We start from the raw sequence: 24294 nt of genomic DNA on the forward strand, positions 1-24294 counted from the left end.
CAACCTATGTTGTCAACAAACAAATTAAAAGATTTAGTCTGAAAATCAGTCATAACTATTCAAATATGGTAGTGTAATCAATCAGTGACATGCATGTATCTCAATGCTGCATCCAGTGCATGTGCTATGTTCTGAGACAGACTAGAAAAAGTTATCATAAATATGAGATTATAAAAGAGTAGAATTAATTAAAAAGGGTAAATTCCACTTTGAACAGTACTTTACTTCCCAAGACGGTCAATCTGTCATTTCTTTTGCGCTGTTAGTAGAGGAAGAAAAACATACATACTAGTGCTCATCAGTTCTTGTCATTCAACAAGAAATCAAAATAAAAAAACGGGGTTTTTTTTTTTTTCAACTTTCCATAAGTAGTCTAAAAACTTACTGTATGTGGCAAAAAAAAGCAGAATCCCTGCTTAGAAGAAAAAAAAAAACAAACAACTAAACTACAGATCCACATACATAAGTGCTGCGTGGATGCTTGCTTTTGAATTCTTACTTCAGTGTATCCAGTGTGAAATTTTTATTGTGAAATCTTTCTTATCTGACCTGTCTCATCCTACCTTCCTTGTTGGGCTGTTGGGATGATTTCTGTGCTGCCTGGAAAAAATGATAACTTTTGTCCTAATGTATATTTGTGTTACTATTTTACATGAATAAGCTTCAACAAATCAAATTTCAGTTAATTACTCTGTTATCAAAACTAGTGATTATTTTTCCAGAAAAAAACAAAAACTAACGTATTATATGTTGAGTAAGGGTTGCTCAGTGGTTTTGCCACATAAATTCTGTACACTGGGCTCTAATCCTACAACTGATCACTGCCTGAGTAGACTCTGCATGTTCTTTGTGAGAGTTTCTCCCCCAGATACAGGAGTTTTACTCCATCATTCCCAAAGACAGATTTGTTAGATTACCTGGGGTGTGAGTGTGTGCATGTGTCAGCCCTTCAGGGGACTTGTGTCCCACCCAGAGTAAGGTCCCTGCTTCACTCCCAATGCTGCCAGAAAAGCTACAATTCCCCACAGTCCTGACCCGAATTAAGTAAAAGTAAGTATACAGTGTTATTTTTTTTACTGAACACATGGCAGTGTGATTTAATGATTAGAAAATTGGACTTTAAACTAGAAGATTCCATTTCCACCTGGGACTCGCTTTGTGACTGAGAACAAGTTACTCTGTTGGTGTAGCAGATCACCGCAATTATGCCCCAACAGTGCAGAACAACCACAACTGTAAAGACATTCTAGAAGCACACTATGGGCTAGTACAATGTTTGCCAAAATCAAATGGATAATCTTAACAAAAAGTTTTTAAAAATATTTTTATGAGAGATGAATTGAACTATTGATTTTTGAGACCACAACCATTAAAATAACATCAGGCAAAAACAATGCTGACCACCAAAATAATCTTACCTCATCCATGAAGCTTATTGGTTAGAATGATATGGTATGGGTTTATGCACAACGTTTACATGGATGTGCATTTTTAACAAATTATATAACTATACAGAAGTGCATTCCTGCACCACGTACATTTTATCAAGAAACTACCATCATACATTTTAAAACATTAAAAAAAATTTTTCACTTGATCCAATTTTGAGGCAAGGAGGAATTGTAAAACATCAGTGATTTATGGATAGTTCATTATAATCATTCTATGTTGGCAATAAACTTAAGTAATCAAAAAACTCATTATTATTGTGATAAAAGATTTTAAACATTACTGGTTTGCCTTTAAAGGTTTATTTTGATGACCTAAGAGTATGTTTGAAAATGTTTTTTTTATTTCACTAAATAAAGAAAGCTTCCTCAAATACAGTGCTGGACTGCAGACCACCACAGCCAATGAGATGGTTTATTATGTCAGCCTGTTTATGAGTAAATTGGCAAGACTAGGTTGCTATTTTTTCAATCTTTTTTGGCATATTTTTCACGCACAAAAGGTACCATTTGGATCAACTCGCATTGCACCTTATGTGAAATCTGTTTAACATAAAAACAAGACAGTCTATAGGACCTGCAAACATTATTTTACCCATTTCAGATTACCAGTAACATCTTACTACTTTCAACCTGAATATGTTAAAACTTATCAGGGGGAATAAACTTGGCTGGGGACATGTCACTATCATACAATTTAAATACACACCAAAAAAAAAAAAAAAAAAAAAAACAACTTATAGGCACAGACATAACCCTAAGATTTGTTTTCAAAATCTGATGGACATCCTTCACCAGTATCACCCATGCAAAGTAATTCCCCATAAAAAATGAATGCCAGAAACATTAATTCTCTTAAATTTGAAGATGTTTTCATTCTGTATACATGATTTCTGGGGCCAGCTATGCAACACCAATAATCCCTGGTGTGTATATATCTATTTTTATTGCATTTCCTTTAGGTCAGAGGTGATAGGCTCACTGTCGCCAGGCCCTTCCTATTCCTCATGAACTTCAGGTTTTTGGAGGCGCCAGTGTGAGTGGAAAAACAAAGTAAAAATAGAGAATTTGTAACTTTTAGCTTTTAGTTAGAGAATAAATCCCTGGAAGGACTTATATAACACAATATGTACCAAAGGTGCATCAATGGTGAATTTTCTAATTCTACTCTCCGTTTGACTATTACCATCCATATTTAGTTGAAGGCACAATACATGGCCCATTTTGAAAGATCCAATATAATCTAATCCATATGTCATTTTATGGGAATTATTATAAAATACTCAGCGGAACTGAACAACCTTTTTTTTTTTTTTTTTTTTTTTAACTCCTCCTAATGTACATCCTACTGCAGGATCACAAACACTGAGGAGCTGAAACATCCAACTGATTAACTTGGAAGAAAAAACCTATTCTTTTAAATGGTACTACTACTACTACGACTACTACTACTACTACTACTACTACTACTACTAAGCCTTATGTTGTTCACCATCTATCTTTATGGCATGAACATATAAAGAGGGTGTGTTTAAATATACATCAAATATAGTCTAGATTGTTCTGGTCAATCTGCATAAATAACTTATGATGTCCACCATATCTCATCTTTTGAGGGCTGAAAACTAGTTAGGAATTTTTCTTTATTCCATGATCATCATGGATTTCTTTTGCTCAATAAATGATCACTCAAAAAAAGAAAACTGGTGAAATATTTTAACACCAGCTTCTCCCCTCAGTTAGGCTTGACTTGTCAATTTTTAAGTGATATCAAGAGGATATGAAGAATCTCTAGTAGTGACATCTACAGATCAATTTACAATTTTACAAACAATATACAGTATAGCAAGGCCAGCATGTCAGATAGATTCTTACTGAAGATGGTTTTCTCCAGAGCTCTTTCCTTTATCTCTACCATTTATCATTGAAAAATATGGTCAATTCTGGCCTCTTGCTATATTTCACTTGAGTTAACATGACCTGAAGTCTAAAGTTCTTATAAGCATCATTCACTTCTACTCAGCTATATGCTTGAAAAGGTAGTCAGTATCCTCAAATGCATTAAAGAATCTGGACAGATGCATCAAAAAATTAAAAAGTAATACTTTAATGTGTATTGGGAAAGATGGCACCAGACTACATACTGGCCGTCTTGTAGTTTGGGACCGATCAGGATCAGACTTGAGAGATGTCAGATATGGAGACACAGTATTTGTTTTTTTGTTGGCATTTACAAAAACAAAAGTGGGTTTTATTTATAGGTGTACAGGAAAAAAATATCAGACAGGCTTAAAAAAAAAAAAACCAAAAAAAAAAAACCACAGTCCTCACACTAAATGTATATACATAAAAAATAAACTGTTGTCTTCCCAAAAAAAAAGTCCTTCCAGTGATCCCAAAAAATATTTACACAAAAAATATTTACAAAGAGAAATAATCAGTGTATATACAAAGAAGACAAAAAGTGTACCACAAAACCAAACTATATAAATATTTCCACCAAAACTATATTATAACTATATTATTATAACTATATTATAACTAGGAGATTTCTATATCCAAAAAGAAAATATATACAAAATAAGGCACAAGATGTCACACTTGAACTACTATAAGAATAGACTCCATCAAACACACTCACCCCACGAGTCAAAAGAAGACCTCTGTAAGCAAAAAGTTACTTTTATACTGAGGAACTATACTCCCAGCAAATCCCATTGGATGAAGGGAGCGCCGTGATACAGATGCGTCCCCCTTACATGTTATGTCCAACTCCTGTAAGGCCTGTACTAAATAGCATTGTGGCCTCGCATGCATGCGTGAGAAAGCATGAGCGCACCCACGACAAGCTTCAATCAACAAGCCGATCTATTCTCTGGAGTTACTATAATAACTTGCCCTTCTGAAATTTTATCTTGGGATCCTCTTCTCGAAATTAAGGTATGCTTTAAAACTTAACACGCCACATGGCTATGATGATGCTCTTGTTTTGACCAGGCACACGTAAAGTCCAGTAGGTCTTTTCTGAACCACTTAAAACATTTGCAGAAACACACGCTTGCACTTCAACGGATTAAAAAAGTAAGTGCCTTCAATTTACTAAGTGTAACTCGGCATTACACTGTTCTTGAACCGTTTCCTTATAATATGGTAGTACCTGGCAAGCACATCACCACACCTCCTTAACGTTAACCCAGAGAATGAATTGGGCTTGGAATCCTATGTAATTACAGTTGAACCCAAGTCAGGCCGGAGAGGACATATAATGATATGCTTTAAGAGTAGAGTGGGTGAAACATCATCACTTGTCCAAAAAAAAAAAAAAAAAAAAAAGGGAAAAAACATGAATGTTTATGTGCTTTCTGCCAGATTATGGTAACTCTGAGGTGAAAAACACAATGGTGAATGTGACATCAGGTGCAAGACACATCACTGTACGACAGAACCACCGTGATATGCTCAGTGATTTCATGTGAAGCTTTACTGTGATACAACTGTAGCTGCATGAGGAAAAAAAACTGTTACTGGTTATTGGCTTGGTTAGAGTTTTAAAATGAAGAAAGATGTGCACAATTCTAAAATACCAGTGAGCTACTAAGTTCTTTTATTACTCCCATCCTATCAAAAACTAAATAGTATTACTAATAATACAAAAGAATTCACTGTGATAAATGAAAACTACTTTATATTAACTATGGACAAACAGGAAGTAGGCAAATGGAATTTTTCACAAGCAAATCCAAGCAGTGAACGGAAAATAGCATGCTCTCAGATTCCGCTACATCTTCCTGGCAAAGATTATTATAACACAATGGGTCATCTTGTAAAATTCCAGATAATACTGTTCATCACTGGAGAACAGATTAGAGGCCAACAACTTTATTGAATTCATATTATAGAAGCCTACTGCCACATTTTTTAGGGTAATGAGACATTGGAAAAGAGATTCTTGACAGAAATCATGAAAACAACTACAGTCACTACTGTAAGCCTGCTTTTTAGAGCCAACACCGACTTCCTGTCATGTGATTCATCTGTCTCAATTGTGGGTACTCAGACTGCAGCACTTCTCTCTGCTATAATGCAGAGTTTTAGATTACTCTGTATGATGCACAGAATGAACCATCCATATGCAAAAATCTAAAAAAATAAAATAAAACATCCATTTAGGAATAAACAGCACAGAGAGTCAAGAAGATATTCGTTGTGTCCAGATTTGTGTGTTTAAGGGCTGTGATAAAGCTTAAGAAACATCTGCTTTTGTTCTCTAAGCTGCTGTTGCCGTCTTCCTGTGCCAAGTTCCAACTCTCCTACGCCCTTCCCTATCTTCTACTCTAAAAATACCGCCAAGATCAGAAAAGCAGAGCTGCACCGATGAGTCAGCGCCCCCAGCTGTTTGGCCTCCTTCTGATGAAAGTCTCATGAGACTTGAGCAATCAGAACATGTGGCCTGTCTAAAGACATTTCCAACTGCAGAAAAAAACAATGATTCTCTTTAATAATTCCATTAAGAGTTTTTATGTTTTTGATTTTTCATTTACACTTTGCTAAATATATAAATTTAGCTTGAAGTTGATTCTACTATAACAAATTAAGCACCATGTGACAATACTTGGCATAAAAACTGGCATACAAAATTAAAACTGACTGGCAATTGAACTCATCTAACTATTCTCAAACCCACTTAGTCCAATTTAATACTGCAGGGGGCTAAGCCTGGACAGAGTGGTGTAAACTAAAATTCCTAACAGGACCTGCCTTTAAAAAACATCTGTGCGGATTAGAGTTAAGTGCGATGTGATAAATCTGCTGGGACCTTTGTATTTTGCAACTGACAGAACTACTGTATGTATGTGAAGGTGCTAGTTTATACGGATATTTCTTCTCTATATAGTTTACTGCTTTTTCTTTTTTAAAAGTTTGTTAGTCTTTGAAAATTTTTATAATTTGAATCAGTTGTAGTTAAAAAGATATATTACAAAGCCACACATTCAGACACATACCGTACCCTCCACAATAATTGCCCCCAAAGCAATGATCAGACCCTTCACAAATAAAGTGAATCTAAAGTGCTAACACACAAAGCAGTTAAATGCCAACTAAAAGAGCCACTTAACTGTAAGCTGAGCTGCTTCACTTAAAATCAAAGAACTTAAACAAATTGTGCTAAAGTCTCACCATACTATGCAACATTAGAATCAAAGGGAGGGCAACTTAAGTTATCGCAGCTTCAAATATTTACAGAAACAAAGACAATTCCATGTTACTGAGTACTTTTAATATAAAAGAAAAAAAAAAATCAAACTTTTCATTTATTGTCTTATGCTGAACAGAAAAACAATGTCTTCTCTAGTTAAACTAATCTAACAATCTTACATTTGCTCTAAAAGTCTTGCTTAAAAACTGACCAGCATACCTCAAATATACTGTCACTCCACATGGATTTCCTCCATCCCATAAATATGAATTATACTGTACCAACTACATTTAATTTGTTTCATAACCATCTGAAAACTTTTACAACTAGATCCCACAAACACCAAATGCCATTTTGCTTACATATAGATGGAAGCAATAGAATACAGCAAACCAAAACTTACTAAAAAAGTGCTTCAAGAGGTTAGCCATATCCATAGTATCCTTCCCTGTGTCGCTCCTCCCAGGTACTGAAGCCTTTTCCTTACAATTTCCTGAAATCACCCTGTAATTAAACACTGAAATGTCCCACCCAAGTCATGTGATGACTAGCAGCTAATAGGAATCAACACTGCTTCAGCTGAAACTGGCCAGCTGCTCAGCTGGGTTTTTTCCAAGGCCCCAGAGTAAAGAAACCTGTTAAGCAAGTCAACAGAATTTGTCATAGAATCGTCACTATGCCATAAAAGATTTTAAATAAAAAGGCAGTCCCAGTACAAGTGACTCATCACAAAAATACTCTACAGATACTGCTTAGTCTATTTCTCAACTTTATCTTTAACAAAAACTTTAACAAAAAAAAAAGAAAAAAAAAAAAAAGTTAAGACTCAAATATTCTATTTAAAAAGAACACAAATGGCAATGCAGTATATCAACCAGAATAACCATGCTTCTGTGAGAGTAGGTCTAAAATGATATATTGATCCAGTTAAAAGAGCACCTTTTGCCTAGTACAACTGATATTATTATTATCAAGGAGATACTGATTTGTCCATTTTTCATAGGTAACTTTAAGGCTTGGTATGAAGTTCACACATACATAAATTAAATATATCCATCCATTTTTAAAGTTACTTAACCCAGACATTTTTAAAGATGTAAAACAAGCAACTGGGTTTAAATTCCATCCAGGTAACAGTCTATGTGGAGTTTGTATGTTTAACTTGTGCTCCTAAAGTTTTCCATTCACATTTCAAAGAAGGTGTGTTAAGTTAATTAATAGTTCAGTATTTGTCCCCAATGGGTTACTGCCTTATCGAGATGGTGAGGTTTGCGTGCCTTAATGACCCTGACAGCTACACTGACAGGAGCTTCAGCTCCTGGTAGAGCCTCCCTAGCCAGACAGGTTGAAGGATAGAGGCTTGACTAAATGTAACCTGTCGCTCTCGAGGAAGGTTTTTGAACCAAAGGCTAGGACAACAACAGTCAGACATAAAACCTATACCTCACTGTCACCATCCTAGCTCGCTAAGCCATGGCAGACAAACCCCCGAGTGTACAGAGTGTGGCCAGTGCCATACAAACTGCACTCCACCTAAAAAAAAAAAAAGTCCATTGCACAGGCTAAAGGTTTCGCCCACATTTAAAGGCAACTCCATTCCGCTCCAAGTCCTGCAGCAATGGGAAAGGGGCAAACACTGCAAGTGGAAGGATCCTGCTGTAGGCGGGTCAGAGCACTGGACATCTGGTGTTGACTCTAGAAAACATCATCATCATTTTGCAGCACCTTGATCGACCAAACAGCCTTTTTTTTTTTTTTTTTTTTTGGGATACCACTGCTTGTACTGCTTTGGGCTTAACCAAAGCTCGTTTCCATACACCCTCAAGTTGACTTGCCATGGTCAACAGGAATCTTTTGACATGATCGAAAAATAAAGAAGAAAAGGTATGCACCTGCCCTGCAAGGTCTACAAGGACTTAAGATTGCATGCTGGAATATCGGTAACCATGCTGGACATAGCAGACATTCTGCGCTAGTCACGCATCAACTGTCAAGGTTTAAATACTGACATTGCAGCTATGTCTCCCGTGGATAGGTAGTCTTCAAGAGCATGGTGCTGGCCATACTCTCTACTGGTCAGGCAAACCAGACTGAGCAACACCTCTCAAGCGTAGACTTTATGGTCAGAAACTCCATTGCCTCTATGCTTGAAAACCTGCCAATGGGGCACTCTGCCTGAATCATTTTCATGCACCTCCCAGTTCGCAACAACCAGCATGCCATATTTAGCAGTGTGTATGCTCAAACTCTCCAAGCGGATCCTGCTGAAAAGGATAGGTTTTACTTTGACCTGCACAAACTTATACAGAACATCCCTGCAGACAATAAGGTCTTTATCCTTGGCGACTTCAATGCCACAGTTGGCCGAGATTCAGTAGCCTGGAAAGGAGCACTTGGCAAACACAGTGTTGGTAATTGCAATGACAACGAGCACCTCCTGTTAAAGTTTTGCATGGTGCAGCATTTACCCATCATAAATACCATTTTCCAACAGAAAGACTGCCTGAAAACAACCTGGATGCATCTTTGGTCAAAAAAATGGCACCTCACTGAATACATCTTGGTGTACCAGAGAGACCTTTGTGATGTCTTATACCCTCAAATGACTCCCAGTGCAGGGTGTCATCGCCCAGATACCTGCAAACTTAGTCTCCTCTTCAAACCTAAGCTAAAGTGGGGAGGTGCACCAAGGAAGAAGTTTCAGGTCGGCAACCTTATTCTAATCCATCTGAAGTCTGTTACTGCTACTGATCTCAACCCTCTTCAGTTTACATATCGAGCAAGTAGATCTGTGGACAATGCCATCAACATGGGCCTTTACTTAGTGCTGGAGCATCTGGACTGTAAAGGAACTTATGCCAAAATACAGTTTGTTGACTTCAGTTCAGCTTTTAACAACATTGTTCTTGACAACATTTGCTGTTGTTAACTAAACTTCTACAGACTGATCTGAATCCTTCCATCTGTAAATGGATTTACAGTTTTCGGATAAACTGGAAACAATACACTTGTGTGAGCTCCCACCTATCCGACTGTTTCTATATTAGTATAGGTGCCCCTCAAGGCTATATACTTCCCCCTATACTTTACTCCTTGTACACCAATGGTTGCAGGTCCACAGATCTTTCAATAAAAGTCATTACATTTGCTGATGACACCACCATTATTGGTCTAATTACCAATGGCAATAAAAAACCTTATAGAAAAGAAGTGTCTCTGCAATGACTCTGCAATAAATATGGTGGAATCCTTAAAATTGCTGGGCACAGACGATCACAAATGTTCTCAGCAGGGACATTAACACCACTTCAATCACTAAAAAGGTAGAGCAGCGATTGTTTTTTTTATCCCAACTAAAGAAATTATTTCCCAGCCAATCATCGCTCAGTTTTACAAAACCATAATTGGATGTGTAATCATATTCTCCATTGTTGTCTGGTTTTGTTCAGCAATGGCACACTCCAAATCTAAATTACAGAGTGCTGTGATGTCTGCTGAGAAAATAATTGGCTGACCTATACACATCTTGTGTCACTAATCGTGACATAAGGATCACCACAGACTCCTCCTACCCAGTTCATCACTTATTCCAAAAACTGCCCTCCGGTAAACACTTCAGGTCAATTAAAACTAAAACTAATAGACACCTCAATAGTTTCTTTCCTACTGCCATAGCCCTCTCAAACCAGTAACATAGCCTGTCTTCTTTGTACTGTATATTCATGTGTTTCTGTCATATACAGTACTCTATGAAGGTGTGTGTATACACACTATACACTCACACTTTCACATCATTTGCACATCTTTATAACTGTACTTTTGCAACTTTGTTTGAAGTCTGACTGTTTACTTATGACAGATATTTTTGGACTATTTTCCGATTTTGCAATTTCAGGTGAAATGAATGCATAATTTTTTTCACCAGAAAATCACTTGTGACATCAGTAGTTTGCCACCTCTCCTTGATTTACTAAAAGAATACTCATCCTTCTTCTATTATTATTTAACAATAGGGAAAAGATTCAATTTATTTCAGTACTTGGTTTCCTTTTATTAACACTGTACTAAAAAATGCATCTTAACTCAAGTACTAAACATACTAGACAGTCTCTAGCTAATTTACAAAAAATGTTTTTACATATCAGGGCACCTCCAACCTATATTTCATTGATCCTATCTCATTAAGTGGAAAACCTGACTCCAATTAAGTTTGGGAGAAAGTTGTAAGACTGGGGGGGTTCACATACTTGAAATGAATGCTTAAACATATTTGTTAACGCTGAACACATTGCCTGGGAGCTGTTCATTTAATTAAATTGTGTTTGTCCAATGTTGTAACTTAGTTGAGGATCAGACCACATTTTAATGAATAATTATTTCAGAAATTCAGGTAATTCCAAAAGGGTTAACACTCTCTTTCTAATTAGTGTATATGACATGTTAGAGGTGGGCGGTATGACCAAAATTCTATATCACAGTATTTTTCTAAATTCTGCCGGTTTCACGGTATTACAGTATTTTTTTCCCCCATGCATGAGTGGCTGTTAACCACATTTTCCACTGCAATTACTGCAGTAGACTGGCTAAGAATAACCTATTTGACCGTTATGAGAATTGTACATTGTACAAAAAGACATTTTAATGTGCACACAAGGATTAATCCAGGTTTGCATGACCCCATAAAGTGATAGTTTTCAAGGGGGTGGCACTAAAGAGAAGGAATCACATTGCATGACAGATGCAGTCAAAATATAGAACCTTTTAATTGAACAAATTTTGCAAAAGCTTAAACTATGATTTTGACAACATATTTTCAACCATCCAAAGAGGCATTTAGACTTAGTAAAATATCCAGAGGTGTTTGTCAAAAGTTGGATTGCACTGAACACGTCTTAGAAAAGGAATAAATAGTAAATATTTTTTGTAAACCAACTACACTTTCTGTTAATGTTAACAATCTCTGTCCAATGACACGTTAAAGTGACTTTTTAAACAATTTTACCATCATTAAACTGCATAATATTTAAACTAATAAATAATAACAATAAAATACATAATAGTATTACTGATAGTTGCACCATTACTTCAAGGCTTCAAGCCCAGGTGCATTACACAGTATTCACCAAATTAAAATAAAATAAAACAAGTGCAACTTGGTGATGACATCTTACCAACTGTACCATCATTTAGGCAAACTGCATTAATATGGACCTTGCTTCAAGCTAAGCTATATACATAAATAATAAAACTGCAACTTGCATTTATAATGCTGTTTGTGGTATAGCCCTATGGAAGCGCATTAGGGCCACTGTGAAGAAAAAAAAAATATGGACACGGAAGAAAAAAAACTATATGTTGAGAATAAATTCGACATGTTGACTTTATTCTTGACATTTCCACTTTAATGTTGACGCTTATGTCAAGATTAAAGTCGACATTTCCATTTTATTCTCATAGTTTATTTTATAATTAAAGTAGAATGTTGTAAACTAAACTTCATCCTAAAATCAATGTTTAATTTACAAGATTTTCTCAAACCCCGTCATAAGTTAATGCAGCACATCAAATACTTTGTGTTAAGTGTTCCCCGACCCAGTCGTTAATCACTACGCTTCTTAAACTGACTTCCTCCGCACTAAGAGCAGGCGCCTGCAGCAATCACCGCACAGAATCCATTCACTTCATGATATTACTGCTCTCTACCAAAACCCGAGTTCCTATCTTTCCTTTTTCTTTCTCCACATTACCAATCACCACACGATAAACGTCTTTGTGAGATTAAAACTAGTTATTAACTTAGCCGACGAAGTGTTCAGAACTTTAAAAATATCTTCGTTATACATGTTTAATTATGCCATCCATTCAGAGTTGTGCCCATCTCTGAACGAGTCGCCAGCACATTGCAGGATGAATACAAGCAAAACATACACTAGAAAGTACAAAAACAAGTACAACTTGGCTTGCAGTATTATCCAGTAGTATAGAAACAGTATTTACACATCTGACCTTTTAAAACTAAAGTATCTCCAGGCGACGGACGTGACTCCTTTTTTTCGGCAAAAGCTCTTCTGTTCATCATGTTCAACTTTATTGTCGGCTTCAGTTTCGGAATGCTCTCTGTCCATTTTTCACATTTCACAGAACTTTAATTTATTTGCGCATTTATTTATTTAATTTTGTCTGAAAAAGTCCTCCATATACCTATGCTACCGCCCACTATTTTGTGGTGTAGCAGTGAAAAACAGCCCTAGTGCAACAAATCTGTGTTTAGCGGTGTAGCAGTGAAAAAGGTCCCCACTTGAACAGTTTCCTACGTTCCGAACGTCGTTTAGGCAATTTAAACCGGTGTTGCTGTATAAGAAAAATCCATATCATAAAAAAAATAAAAAACAGTTTTCGGTATGAACCGGTATACCACCCAGCACTATGAGATTTCCAAAAGTCTTAAAAATTTCCTAACAATATCTTAAAATGTATTTCAGATATTCTTACATTGACTCATCCGTGTCATACTAAAAATGTATGTGTAGCTACCTTAAATTGGGTTCCTGTTCCATTTCAGATATCTTAAATGTATTTCAAGAATTTAAATTTGATTTTGATAATTGACGTACATTTTAGGATATCTTTAAAACCAGAAAATAGTTCAAGATACAGTATATTTTATATATCTACAAAACCATTTTAATTTCTCAAATTTACTTCTAAACATCTCAAAAGATGCTTCTTGTTAATTTTGATGCATCTGAAATACATTTCAAGGTAACTTGAGATGAACTCTTTATTATTTTAAGATCTCAAAATGCAAAATGTCAGGAATTCCTACAGACAAAATCAAGACATTTTTAAGGCAGTGAATTTTAGGTAGCTCAAAAAGTATGGGGGGTGGGGGACAGTTGAGATATCCTGAAATGCACAGGAAGTTCTGAAAAATCTAAAAATATATTTGAGATACAATACAGAAAAGAATTACTTTAAATCAAATAATGTATTGCATATATCTTAAAACACACCAAAGGTAAATGATATCTTTGAAATGAGTTTCAGAAGTCTGAAAAGCTGAACTTCATTTTAATATCTCAAGATATCTTAATGTTGCATTTCAGATCTCTCTCTCTTATCTTATTTAAATGACTGAAATATTAACCCTATAGCACATTGCATTGTCTTTTTCTTAAAGAAAAGAAAAAGCTGGTGGTGCTCTGGAATGGTAAGTCAGTACTGATGTAATGACAGGATAACAAGAATAATAACTTAGACTTCAGTTTGTGAATTCTGACCACAGACTTGCTGTTGCTACTCTGAAAATCCAGCTTAGGTCCAGTAAGTTACCACCAACCAGGAGAAAGATGCTGGACTTGGCCAGACTCCAAGATCAGGCTGTTTCTAACGAGTCTGCATGCAGTTTGTGTGAGAAACTTGTAGACCTGGGTGCGACTGCTGTTCCTAATATGATGTGGGACACCTTCTGTGACAAGACCTGAAGGTTCCTGAGGATTATGTTGGTGTTCTCAGAAGGAGGCGTTTTATCTCATAGAGAACTCTGGATATTACCGAGAGGAATTGCAGGACATGTCTTGAAGGCAACTCCGGTCTGTACTGGGAACTAAGGAGGATGGCTGTGAGGGCTCAAAGGGCAGAGAAGGCATTTGTTATGCCTATGGTCTAGTGACCCATGTGGTAGATGCAGCAACGTGCTGTACTAGTGCATGCTCCCCAAAGTGACCTGACCTGTCTTCAGATATAAACAGAGAGGCTTAAAAAGAAGAAACCCACTAAAATTATTAATCGAATTATTGATCTAATAAATGTGATACCAACACTGTCCCAAAAAGTGTGCTTAACATGCTCAGGCACAACTCATGAACTGGTTAAACTGTTTTTTTTTTTAAATATACAGTGGAACCTCGGTTCACGACCATAATTTGTTCCAAACCTCTGGTCGTAAACCGAATTGGTCGTGAACTGAAGCAATTTCCCCCATAGGATTGTATGTAAATACAATTAATCCGTTCCTGACCATACGAACTGTATGTAAATATATTTTTTTAAATATTTTTTAAGCACAAATATAGTTAATTACACCATAGAATGCACAGTGCAATAGTAAACTAATGTAAAAACATTGAATAACACTGACACAAACACTCAGGCTCCCTGCTCAGCTGCACGTGCAGGGTCGCTTTCAGCTGCACGCGCATGCACGCACGCACGCTCTCTCTCTCATCAGCACGCTAGCCTGCGCTCTCTCTCTCTCTCTAACATTGCAGCAGTTCGCACTATAGCCTTACAACCCGGTCGTTTTATAAACACTTTTTTTTTTTTTTTTTTTTTTTTTTTTTAATGAGTTTTAAGCACAGGGGGGAAAAAAAAAGGAACATTTGAACAAATCCGAACTTTATTTAAAACCCAACCACAAGCAACCAAGAAAATAACATTGTAAGAGTTCACGCTATAGCCTTTATGACCCGATTGCTGTATAAACACTAAGCACAGGGGAAAAAAAGGAACATTTGAACAAATCCGAACTTTATTTAAAACCCAACCACAAGCAACCAAGAAAATAACATTGTAAGAGTTCACGCTATAGCCTTTATGACCCGATTGCTGTATAAACACTAAGCACAGGGGAAAAAAAGGAACATTTGAACAAATCCGAACTTTATTTAAAACCCAACCACAAGCAACCAAGAAAATAACATTGCAGGAGTTCATGCCTGATCTCTGTATAAACACTTTTTTTAATGTGTTTTAAGCACAGGGGAAAAAAGGAACATTTGAAAAATCTGTAATACAAAAACTAACCATAAACCACCAAGAAAACTAACCTTGAATGAGTCGAGGTCTGGCATGAAGTGAGGAGAAAATGGGTGGACAGGAGGTTACAGTTTTGAGGGAGATGGAGGGATGTTTTCTCTCTTGTGATTTCTTGGATTTCTGGTGTTTTTAGCTGTTTAGAAGGTGGGAGCGAAAGCCTCGTGCAGCCATTCCAAAAACAAAGTCCGTGTGACCCAACCCTTCGTCTTTGCCCTCCACATCACTGGCAGTCTGGCTTTGTTTACATTGTGCTGTTTGAAAGCACGAGAGTTCTCAAATTGGTAAATGAGTAAATTGGTAAACAGTTTTTCCACCTCTTCCAGCACTTGAGGCCTCTGCTTGGTTAACACTGTAACTCCTTTTGCAACATCAGCTGCTTTAATAGATTCTTTCTGCTTTAGAATAGTCGAAATCGTAGGTTTTGACTTCTTGTACTCGGCGGCAAGATCAGTAACACAAACGACATGCTCATACTTTTCAATAATTTCTTTCTTTACTTCGATTTCAATTTTCTGCAAAACTTTCTTCTCACCACTCTTCACTTGCTTAGAAGCCATGGTTAACTGCAAAAGCACACGAAATACTGTAGAGCACAAAGAGTTCACAGGTAAAACACGCACGTCTGACTGAGAACAATGAACAGGGAGAGGCTGAACACGTGCTTAAATACAGTAATCGGCGTGTACGAACTGGAAGGGAAATGAACTAGAGCACAAAGAGTTCACAGCGAAAGCACGCACGCACGCACATCTGACAGAGAACAATGCAACACGTGCGGAAATCATCAGCGCGCACAAACCGAAAGGGAAACTGGCTTGTTCGTATACCGAGTGTATGGTCGTGAACCAAGGCAAAAATTTGGCGAACTTTTTGGTTGTAAACCGAGTTGTACGTGTACCGAGGCGTTCGTGAACCAAGGTTCCACTGTATACAATGGAAAAGAGGTGGTGTGCAATGACTAGCACACAGGTTTTATAGGTCTAGGTGACTGTGTTCAAGTCACAGGTTTGATACTATCTGTGTAGAGCAGGCATGTTCTCTCTGTGCTCAGCTGTTATGTTTTGTCACATCTTAAAAGAGTATGTACTAGTGAATTGGGCAGCCTAAATTAGCCTGGTCTGATACGGCCTTGTTTTAGTGCCCTGTGATAAACTAACCCAGATTTGGTTCCTGCCTTGTGCCAAACACAGGCTTCAACCCTCACTGCCTTATACTGCATTAAGTAATATGAATTATTTCCACAAATGTCCAAACTGTGAATATGTTACATTCTTGCTCAGGTGACACTGTTCTTTTTAATTCAGAGTGTACTGAACACTTACAATTTTACTACTTTGCAATGAAAACCTCCTATGCATGGAGAACCTCCAGAGATTAACGGATTTAAACATCAACACAATAGAGACAAAAAGTAGCCTTATAAAAATCTACTGAATGACAAAGAAGGCTTCATTAATTTAACAAGGCAGAATAAGAACCATGTGCCTTATATTTGTTCACACATTTAAGGGAATACTTCTGATAAAAATCAATTTTATATAGTCACCTTCTTTCCTTTACACATGTACATGGGCAAGAGCAATCTGAATTTTTTTATGTTTTTTTTTCCATATTTTACCAACAGGACTAACCAATGCAACAATATAAACTTGAATGTTGAGATCTCTGTGTAGTACATTTAAGTCAAGCTGATCTTTCAACTGTACAGAAGGGATATTTTGTATAAATAGAACTAAAATTAACACACCAAAAGCAAAAAATGCAGGAACAAGTTCTTATGCCATATACAGTGCATCTGGAAAGTATTCACAGCGCATCACTTTTTCCACATTTTGTTATGTTACAGCCTTATTCCAAAATGGATTAAATTCATTTTTCCCCTCAGAATTCTATACACAACACCCCATAATGACAACGTGAAAAAAGTTTACTTGAGATTTTTGCAAATTTACTTGGAAGGTCCCAATGAGCACAGTGGCCTCCATCATCCGTAAATGGAAGTTCGAAACCACCAGGACTCTTCCTAGAGCTGGCCCGGCCATCGGGGGAGAAAGGCCTTAGTCAGGAAGGTGACCAAGAACCCGATGGTCACTCTGTCAGAGCTCCAGAGGTCCTCTGTGGAGAAAGGAGAACCTTCCAGAAGGACAACCATCTCTGCAGCAATCTACCAATCAGGCCTGTATGGTAGAGTGGCCAGATGGAAGCCACTCCTTAGTAAAAGGCACATGGCAGCCCACCTGGAGTTTGCCAAAAGGCACCTGAAGGACTCTCAGACCATGAGAAAGAAAATTCTCTGGTCTGATGAGACAAAGATTGAACTCTTTGATGTGAATGCCAGGCATCACGTTTGGAGGAAACCAGGCATCGCTCATCACCAGGCCAATACCATCCCTACAGAGAAGCATTGTGGTGGCAACATCAGGCTGTGGGGATATTTTTCAGCAGAAGGAACTGGAAGACTAGTCAGGATAAGGGAAAAGATGACTGCAGGAATGTACAGAGACATCCTGGATGAAAACCTGCTCCAGAGCGCTCTTGACCTCAGACTGGGGTGATGGTTCATCTTTCAGCAGGACAATGACCATAAGCACACAGCCAAGATATCAAAGGAGTGGCTTCAGGACAACTCTGTGAATGTCCTAGAGTGGCCCAGCCAGAGCCCAGACTTGAATCCGATTGAACATCTCTGGAGAGATCTTAAAATGGCTGTGCACCGACGCTTCCCAGTATTGAGAAAAACGCTATATAAATGTAATGAATTATTATTATTATTTCTCAAACCAACCTGATGGAGCTTGAGAGGTGCTGCAAAGAGGAATGGGCGAAACTGGCCAAGGATAGGTGTGCCAAGCTTGTGGCATCATATTCAAAAAGGCTTGAGGTTGTAATTGCTGCCAAAGGTGCATCAACAAAGCATTGAGCAAAGGCTGTGAATACTTATGTACATGTGATTTCTCAAGTTTTTTTATTTTTAATAAATTTGCAAAATCCTCAAGTAAACTTATTTCACATTGTCATTATGGGGTGTTGTGTGTAGAATTCTGAGGAAAAAAAATGAATTTAATTTATTTTGGAATAAGGCTGTAACATAACAAAATGTGGAAAAAGTGATGCACTGTGAATACTTTCTGGATGCACTGTATGTTTGTGAGGTGCTTATCAGAGATGTGTAACCAAGTACAGCAGATACAGTGGAACCTTGGTTCACGACCATAATTCGTTCCAAAACTCTGGTCGTAAACCGATTTGGCTGTGAACCGAAGCAATTTCCCACACAGGATTGTATGTAAATACAATTAATCCGTTCCAGACCGTACGAACTGTATGTAAATATATGTATATTTTTAATTTTTAAGCACAAATATAGTTAATTATACCATAGAATGCACAGCGTAATAGTAAACTAAATGTAAAAACACTGAATAACACTGAGAAAACCTTGAACAACAGAGAAAACTAACACTGCAATAGTTCGCGCTATAGTGCTAGGATCCGCTCGCTAAAAACACTTTTTTTTTTTTAATGAGTTTTAAGCATAGGGGAAAAAATGAACATTTGAAAAATCCGTAATTTAATAAACCACCAAGAAAAGTAACATTGCAACAATGCAGGCTATGAACCGATCACTGTAAACAGAACTGAAAACAAAAACAAGCCTTCTCTACCTTATGCGGCCCTCCCTCGCTCTCTCTCTTTTGCGAGCCTGCAGTGTGTGTGTGTGTACGCCTCTCTCTGCGTCTGTCTCTCTCGTGCTGCCTGTGTGTGCACAGCACTCTCTCTCTCTCTCTCCTGTGTGTGTGCGTGTGTGTGTCACGCGCTCTCGCACTCTCTCTCTTGCTCGCTGCACAGGAAATGCACAGGGAGAGACTGAACATGTACAAACTGAAAGGGAACCTGGCTTGTTCGTATACCGAGTGTGTGGTCGTGAACCGAGGCAAAAGTTTGGCGAACTTTTTGGTCGTAAACCGATTTGTACGTGTACCGAGACGTTCGTGAACCGAGGTTCCACTGTATCTTTATCTTGAAGCTTGCATACATTGCCAAAAACACACTCGCAAACCACTCTGCTATGTGGTAAATTCCCTTATGGCAGACAATGGAGGACAAAGGAATATAATTAAAAACACAGGGTAAATCTGTGCGTGTGTCCTTTCAGTTTCTATGATCATTATTCGCTTAAGGTTAGGAATTTAAACATTGAATACAATACACCAAGAGATTTTCCATATTCACTGACTCTGTCCTCTTATTAATAAGGGCAAAATAATATCTATTTATGAAAGATCTGTTAACTTCAAAATGCTTGCCCTTTCTACCTCAATAGGGAGCACTACAAATTCTGCATAAAAATATTAATTACTAATATTAATTAAAATATTAGTAATATTAAAATATTAATTATTAATATTAATTATTAAATACTCGCAGATTAGTCAGGACTTGATTTTACAGTATAATTTCTGGTATTTTATAATGTCGGTCGTATAAGTCGAAAGCTATTGTTACAAGGGATTATGATATGCTAACGCCCACCTGAGAGAGTAACCAGAGTACACTGTCTTTTTTTTCTATGTGGGTGCGGCAATGCGCTGTATCAGTGTGTGCTCCTAACCTCTCTCTCTCTCTTGGGCCTACGTGTCCACATGGTAATACCCGAACTATTCCGAAGCAATGTTTGCACTGATTTGTGTCTTTTGTATCTCACATCCTCATACACCTTTATTATAAGAGCATCCCTTATCTATGATGGAGAGTTCGACCAGAAGAAAATATGTAGCTGGTTTTAAATTAAACATTGTTGAAGTAGCAAAAGAAATCGGTAACTGCGCTTCTGTAACAAAATTTGATGTGTCTGAGAAACTGATGCGAGATTACAGGAGGCAAGAAGATGTAAAAAAAAAAATCAAGTGTCACATTTTTGAACTGGCGTATTAGTTGGGGTCTGATTTTATGATCGATTTTTCAGATTTCAAGACCTGACTTATATGTAAGTATATACAGTAGTTAGGCATATTAAAATAAACCCCCAGAAACTTCACTGAAAAGTGCTGAAGCCTGCACATGACTAAATATATGTGATAACACAGCTATAATGAGAAATATTGGCTCCTTCTCAAGTCTGGCATACTAAATGTATATTAATATGTATAAATGCCACCAACATAAATGGACTATATATATTCTTGGAGGGAAACTGTGCACAAAAAGTGTCTCCTATTAGTGTACAGTCATCCCTCACCTATCGCGGGGGTTACGTTCCAGAGCCCCCCACGATAGGTGAAAATCTGCAAAGTAGCGACCTATATTTATTTTATTATTTATACATATTTTAAGGCTTTATAAACCCTTCCCACACTCTTATAAACCTTTCTCACTCTCTTGTTAACCTTTCCCACACTCTTATAAACACTTCCTATGCTCTTAAACACTTTCTACATTCTTAAACACCGCAGACCAACACTGCACGCAGCGATCAGACGTCGATGTGTCTGCACTCGCTTTGTGAAGGTGGGCAGCTGAACTCGCGCTGAGTAGAAATGGACTTTGTGCTGCTTCTGCCAAAATGCCTGCTTGTCGCTCTGCGCGTTCGGAAGGAGGAGGAGGATTGGGGGTGTGTGAGGGCAGAACGCAGGTTTGCTCAAACCCCCCTCCCCGGAGGCGCAGTATGCTCCTGCAAATTCGCATTGTCAAGGGGGTGGGGAGCTGAATGAATGCTAAGGAGAAGTGGACTTTGTGCTGGCTTTGTGCTGCTTGTCGCTCTGCGTGTCAATAATTTAAAAGCCTGCACAGCACCTATTTTCCTGTCTGTCTTGTCTTGCGTGAAGTTAAAATGTTTTATAATAGTGAGATGTTATTCATATCCTTAGCCCGACATCCACATATCATATGTGTTAAAGTGTGTTTTTTAAGTTTACATGTGTTTAAAGCATGTGGGATGGGTATTTTAAGGCTTAAACTATAAAAATGTTTATTTATATGGTCTTTCTATATCGCGGATTTTCTCCTGTTGCTGATGGGTCTGGAACATAACTTCCGCGATAGGCGGGCAATCACTTGTATTTAAAAACCCGTGAAGTCGTGAATCCGCAAAAAGTGAACCGCGAAGTAGTGAGGGATTACTGTATGGGAAAGCATTCATATCAACTATCTTAAATAATATTCTACTGTTGCTGTCCTTTTGTCTGTCCTGGATTTTAAATCACCTGTATGTCGCAAACTATTTGAACTACTGACCTAAAATTTGGTACACATATACTACGTGACATCTACTATCTGCTTTTGGGGTTATGATTGACCTCCAAGGTTATTCCTCTTTTTATTTTTATTTAATTGTAAAATCAACTCTCAGCAATGGCCAGCAGGGCAGCACATGAGTACAGGCACAGTTCTCACTCCCTACCAACCTTCGCCGTCACTTCCCCTACATCTTCACATCTTAAATTATTCTTGAGGCAGATTGAAGACTTCAGTGCCAGCTTAAGTCAAAAATTAAGGAAAACATACTAACTAATTGCAATACAAAAACTGACTTAATCAGTTTTAACGTGAAAAGATGCTAACGAAAGAAGAGAAGCAGCAGGCCGCTAGGGTGGAGAAAAGAAGAGCTGCTCTGGAAGCAGCAAACGCATCAACCTCTGAGCAAACGAATGCCAAATGTACATAGAAAGATCATGAAAACTACGAATGCTCAAGCCAAGTGTATTCACTGCATGCTATTGTGTAGTGCGCCATTACTGGTTTTATATAATTGGCAGAAACTGACAAGAGAGTCACAGCAGCACTATATTCTGAAGATTATTGTCTGGAGCAGTTTACTATCAGCTTGCAAAATGTATGTTTTACATGGAATATATTAAGAAAATTTAGAATTACAAAGAATTGTGTACTAAATTCAGTTTGTAACTGACTGACAGCAACATGTAAACTGAATGATTTTTTTTTTTTTTTTTTTTTAACTTTGGTTAAAAAGCACATGTTTATTTGATATTTGGACTAAAATCTTCACACATTATACACTTCACGTCATTATTACTATAACATGGAAAAAGTTTCTTCTTTAGGTATGTGTTCAGCATTTCTTGCCTCGCATTTCCTTTCATCCTACACTTACCCAGATCTTTGTAGACACAGAACACACATGAAATGCATTTGTTATTTACCCTATACAACTTCAGGCACCTCACATACAGATAAAGAACCTTGAACTAGGGGAACTTCTTGCCATAGTTGAGCTCCGTCAAGGGGTGGGGGGGAATGGGATAGCAGGCTGCTTGCTGTTTGTGCTGATCAACAAGCTGATGGAGAGGTGCGAAGGAATTTAAGGTGGCCCGGGATTAAGAGTTGTTTTTTTTTTTTTTTAGGTTTAAGGGATTTTTAGTGTTAATTAAATGCCTGTAAAGGATCACAAAACAGGTCAGTAATATACTGAATGTCTTTGGCATCTGCAGCATTTGAACTTACTAGTAAGGAAAACTGCCAAACTTTATGCTTCTGCTTTATGATAATGCTCCTGGTCACATTGCATGACTTGCAAAGTATGTTCCGCAAAATGTGTCAGTTCATAGAGATCACACATCCACCATATTCTTCAGAGTTAATTCCATGTAATCACCACGCTTTCCCAATCTGAAGGGCCAGCTATGGGAGATGCACTATATCAGTGATAAAGATAGACAACTTGGCTGCACTAGTAAGGCCAAATGTTTTATTTCAGTAAATGGTATAACAAATGTATTTGTGTTTAGTTTTACTGTTGTGTCTCTTAAATTCTCTGATAATTAATTGCGTTACTACAAAACTTAAAAACATTTCTATTAGAGGACAAACACTTTTGAGAGTATCTGAACTTAGCAGAAAGAAAACGAGATAAAAATATTGGCCCTGGATATTCAGTTCAGTCTACCAAGCACATGAACACTAAAACAGCTAGGTTAAAATTGAAGCAATTGTTTATGAGAAATGCTTGCCCTAAGTCTATTATGTTCTCTGAATAAGGTGGTTAGCTTTTTGTTTTTAATCAATTTATTTTTTAATTCCAATGAGCATAGGTGGGTTAACAAAGAATTTAATTTATTGGCCTTTTACGTATGCACGCACGCACGCACACACACACACACGCACGCACGCAACAAGGAAAAGTGTTGTCTTTCTTTCTGCATTATGTACCAACCTCTTTAGCTCATGAGTCAGCGAGGATTCTGTGTTTCAGGCACAAGCCACGTTGCCAACAGGGAAAGTTTAACCGGTAGAAGAAGCACAGATCAAACACCTTAAACTAAATCCTGGGCACTATTTTCAGCTTTCTATAGTACTTTTCATGATGTGCATCTCTGAGGAAAGAAAAAACTGGCACTAGGCAGAGGTAGACTAGAATCCTATACTAAGTACTTAAACAAATAAGAAAGCAATTGTAAAGGCAACTGACTCCAGTACAGGATTGCCTGCATTCTTAAATATTTGGCACCATTACGATAATGCATTTTGTTTGGTGTGTGCTGTTAAGGGATTCTTTTGGATCTGCTGAGTTCTCTCTTTCCAGGGTCAGCCTTAAGTCTTCCTTACCTTGACAAAAGGCTCACATGAAATACAGAGTATATAGTCTGCAGTAGTCAAGTCCTGAACAAGGAGAAGTGGAGCATTCACAGGCAAATGGTACAGCTAATAGAACCATCAGGAGACAGCAACGCCTAACACCTAATCACTAAATGCACCTCTTCAGAGGGGAAAAGGGGATAAAAGCAACACAAAGATGTAGACAAAAAAGATAAAGTGAGACATGGGGGAAAAGGAATAAAAAAAATATATATATTTTAAAACAGGTCAGTGAGTAAA

The 24294-nt window shown here is 37.5% G+C and overlaps 1 protein-coding gene across 4 annotated transcripts in view; it reads right to left on the bottom strand.

Annotated features, from left to right (window-relative positions):
- The window catches only part of nck1a (NCK adaptor protein 1a), a 222688-nt gene that overhangs the window by 33684 nt on the left and 164710 nt on the right, over positions 1-24294 (bottom strand). Inside the window, exon 1 of one of the 4 annotated variants that reach the window (XM_051923044.1) lies at positions 7049-7198. The exons of the other annotated variants lie outside the window; for them this stretch is intronic. Coding sequence (XP_051779004.1) covers positions 7049-7082 — 34 coding nt within the window. The 5' untranslated portion in view covers positions 7083-7198. Of the gene's footprint in view, positions 1-7048; positions 7199-24294 lie in introns of those variants that run through there. 4 annotated transcript variants of the gene reach the window in all.

The sequence above is a fragment of the Erpetoichthys calabaricus genome, chromosome 2 (assembly GCF_900747795.2).
Source record: "Erpetoichthys calabaricus chromosome 2, fErpCal1.3, whole genome shotgun sequence".
In the NCBI taxonomy this organism is placed as follows: Eukaryota; Metazoa; Chordata; class Cladistia; order Polypteriformes; family Polypteridae; genus Erpetoichthys; species Erpetoichthys calabaricus.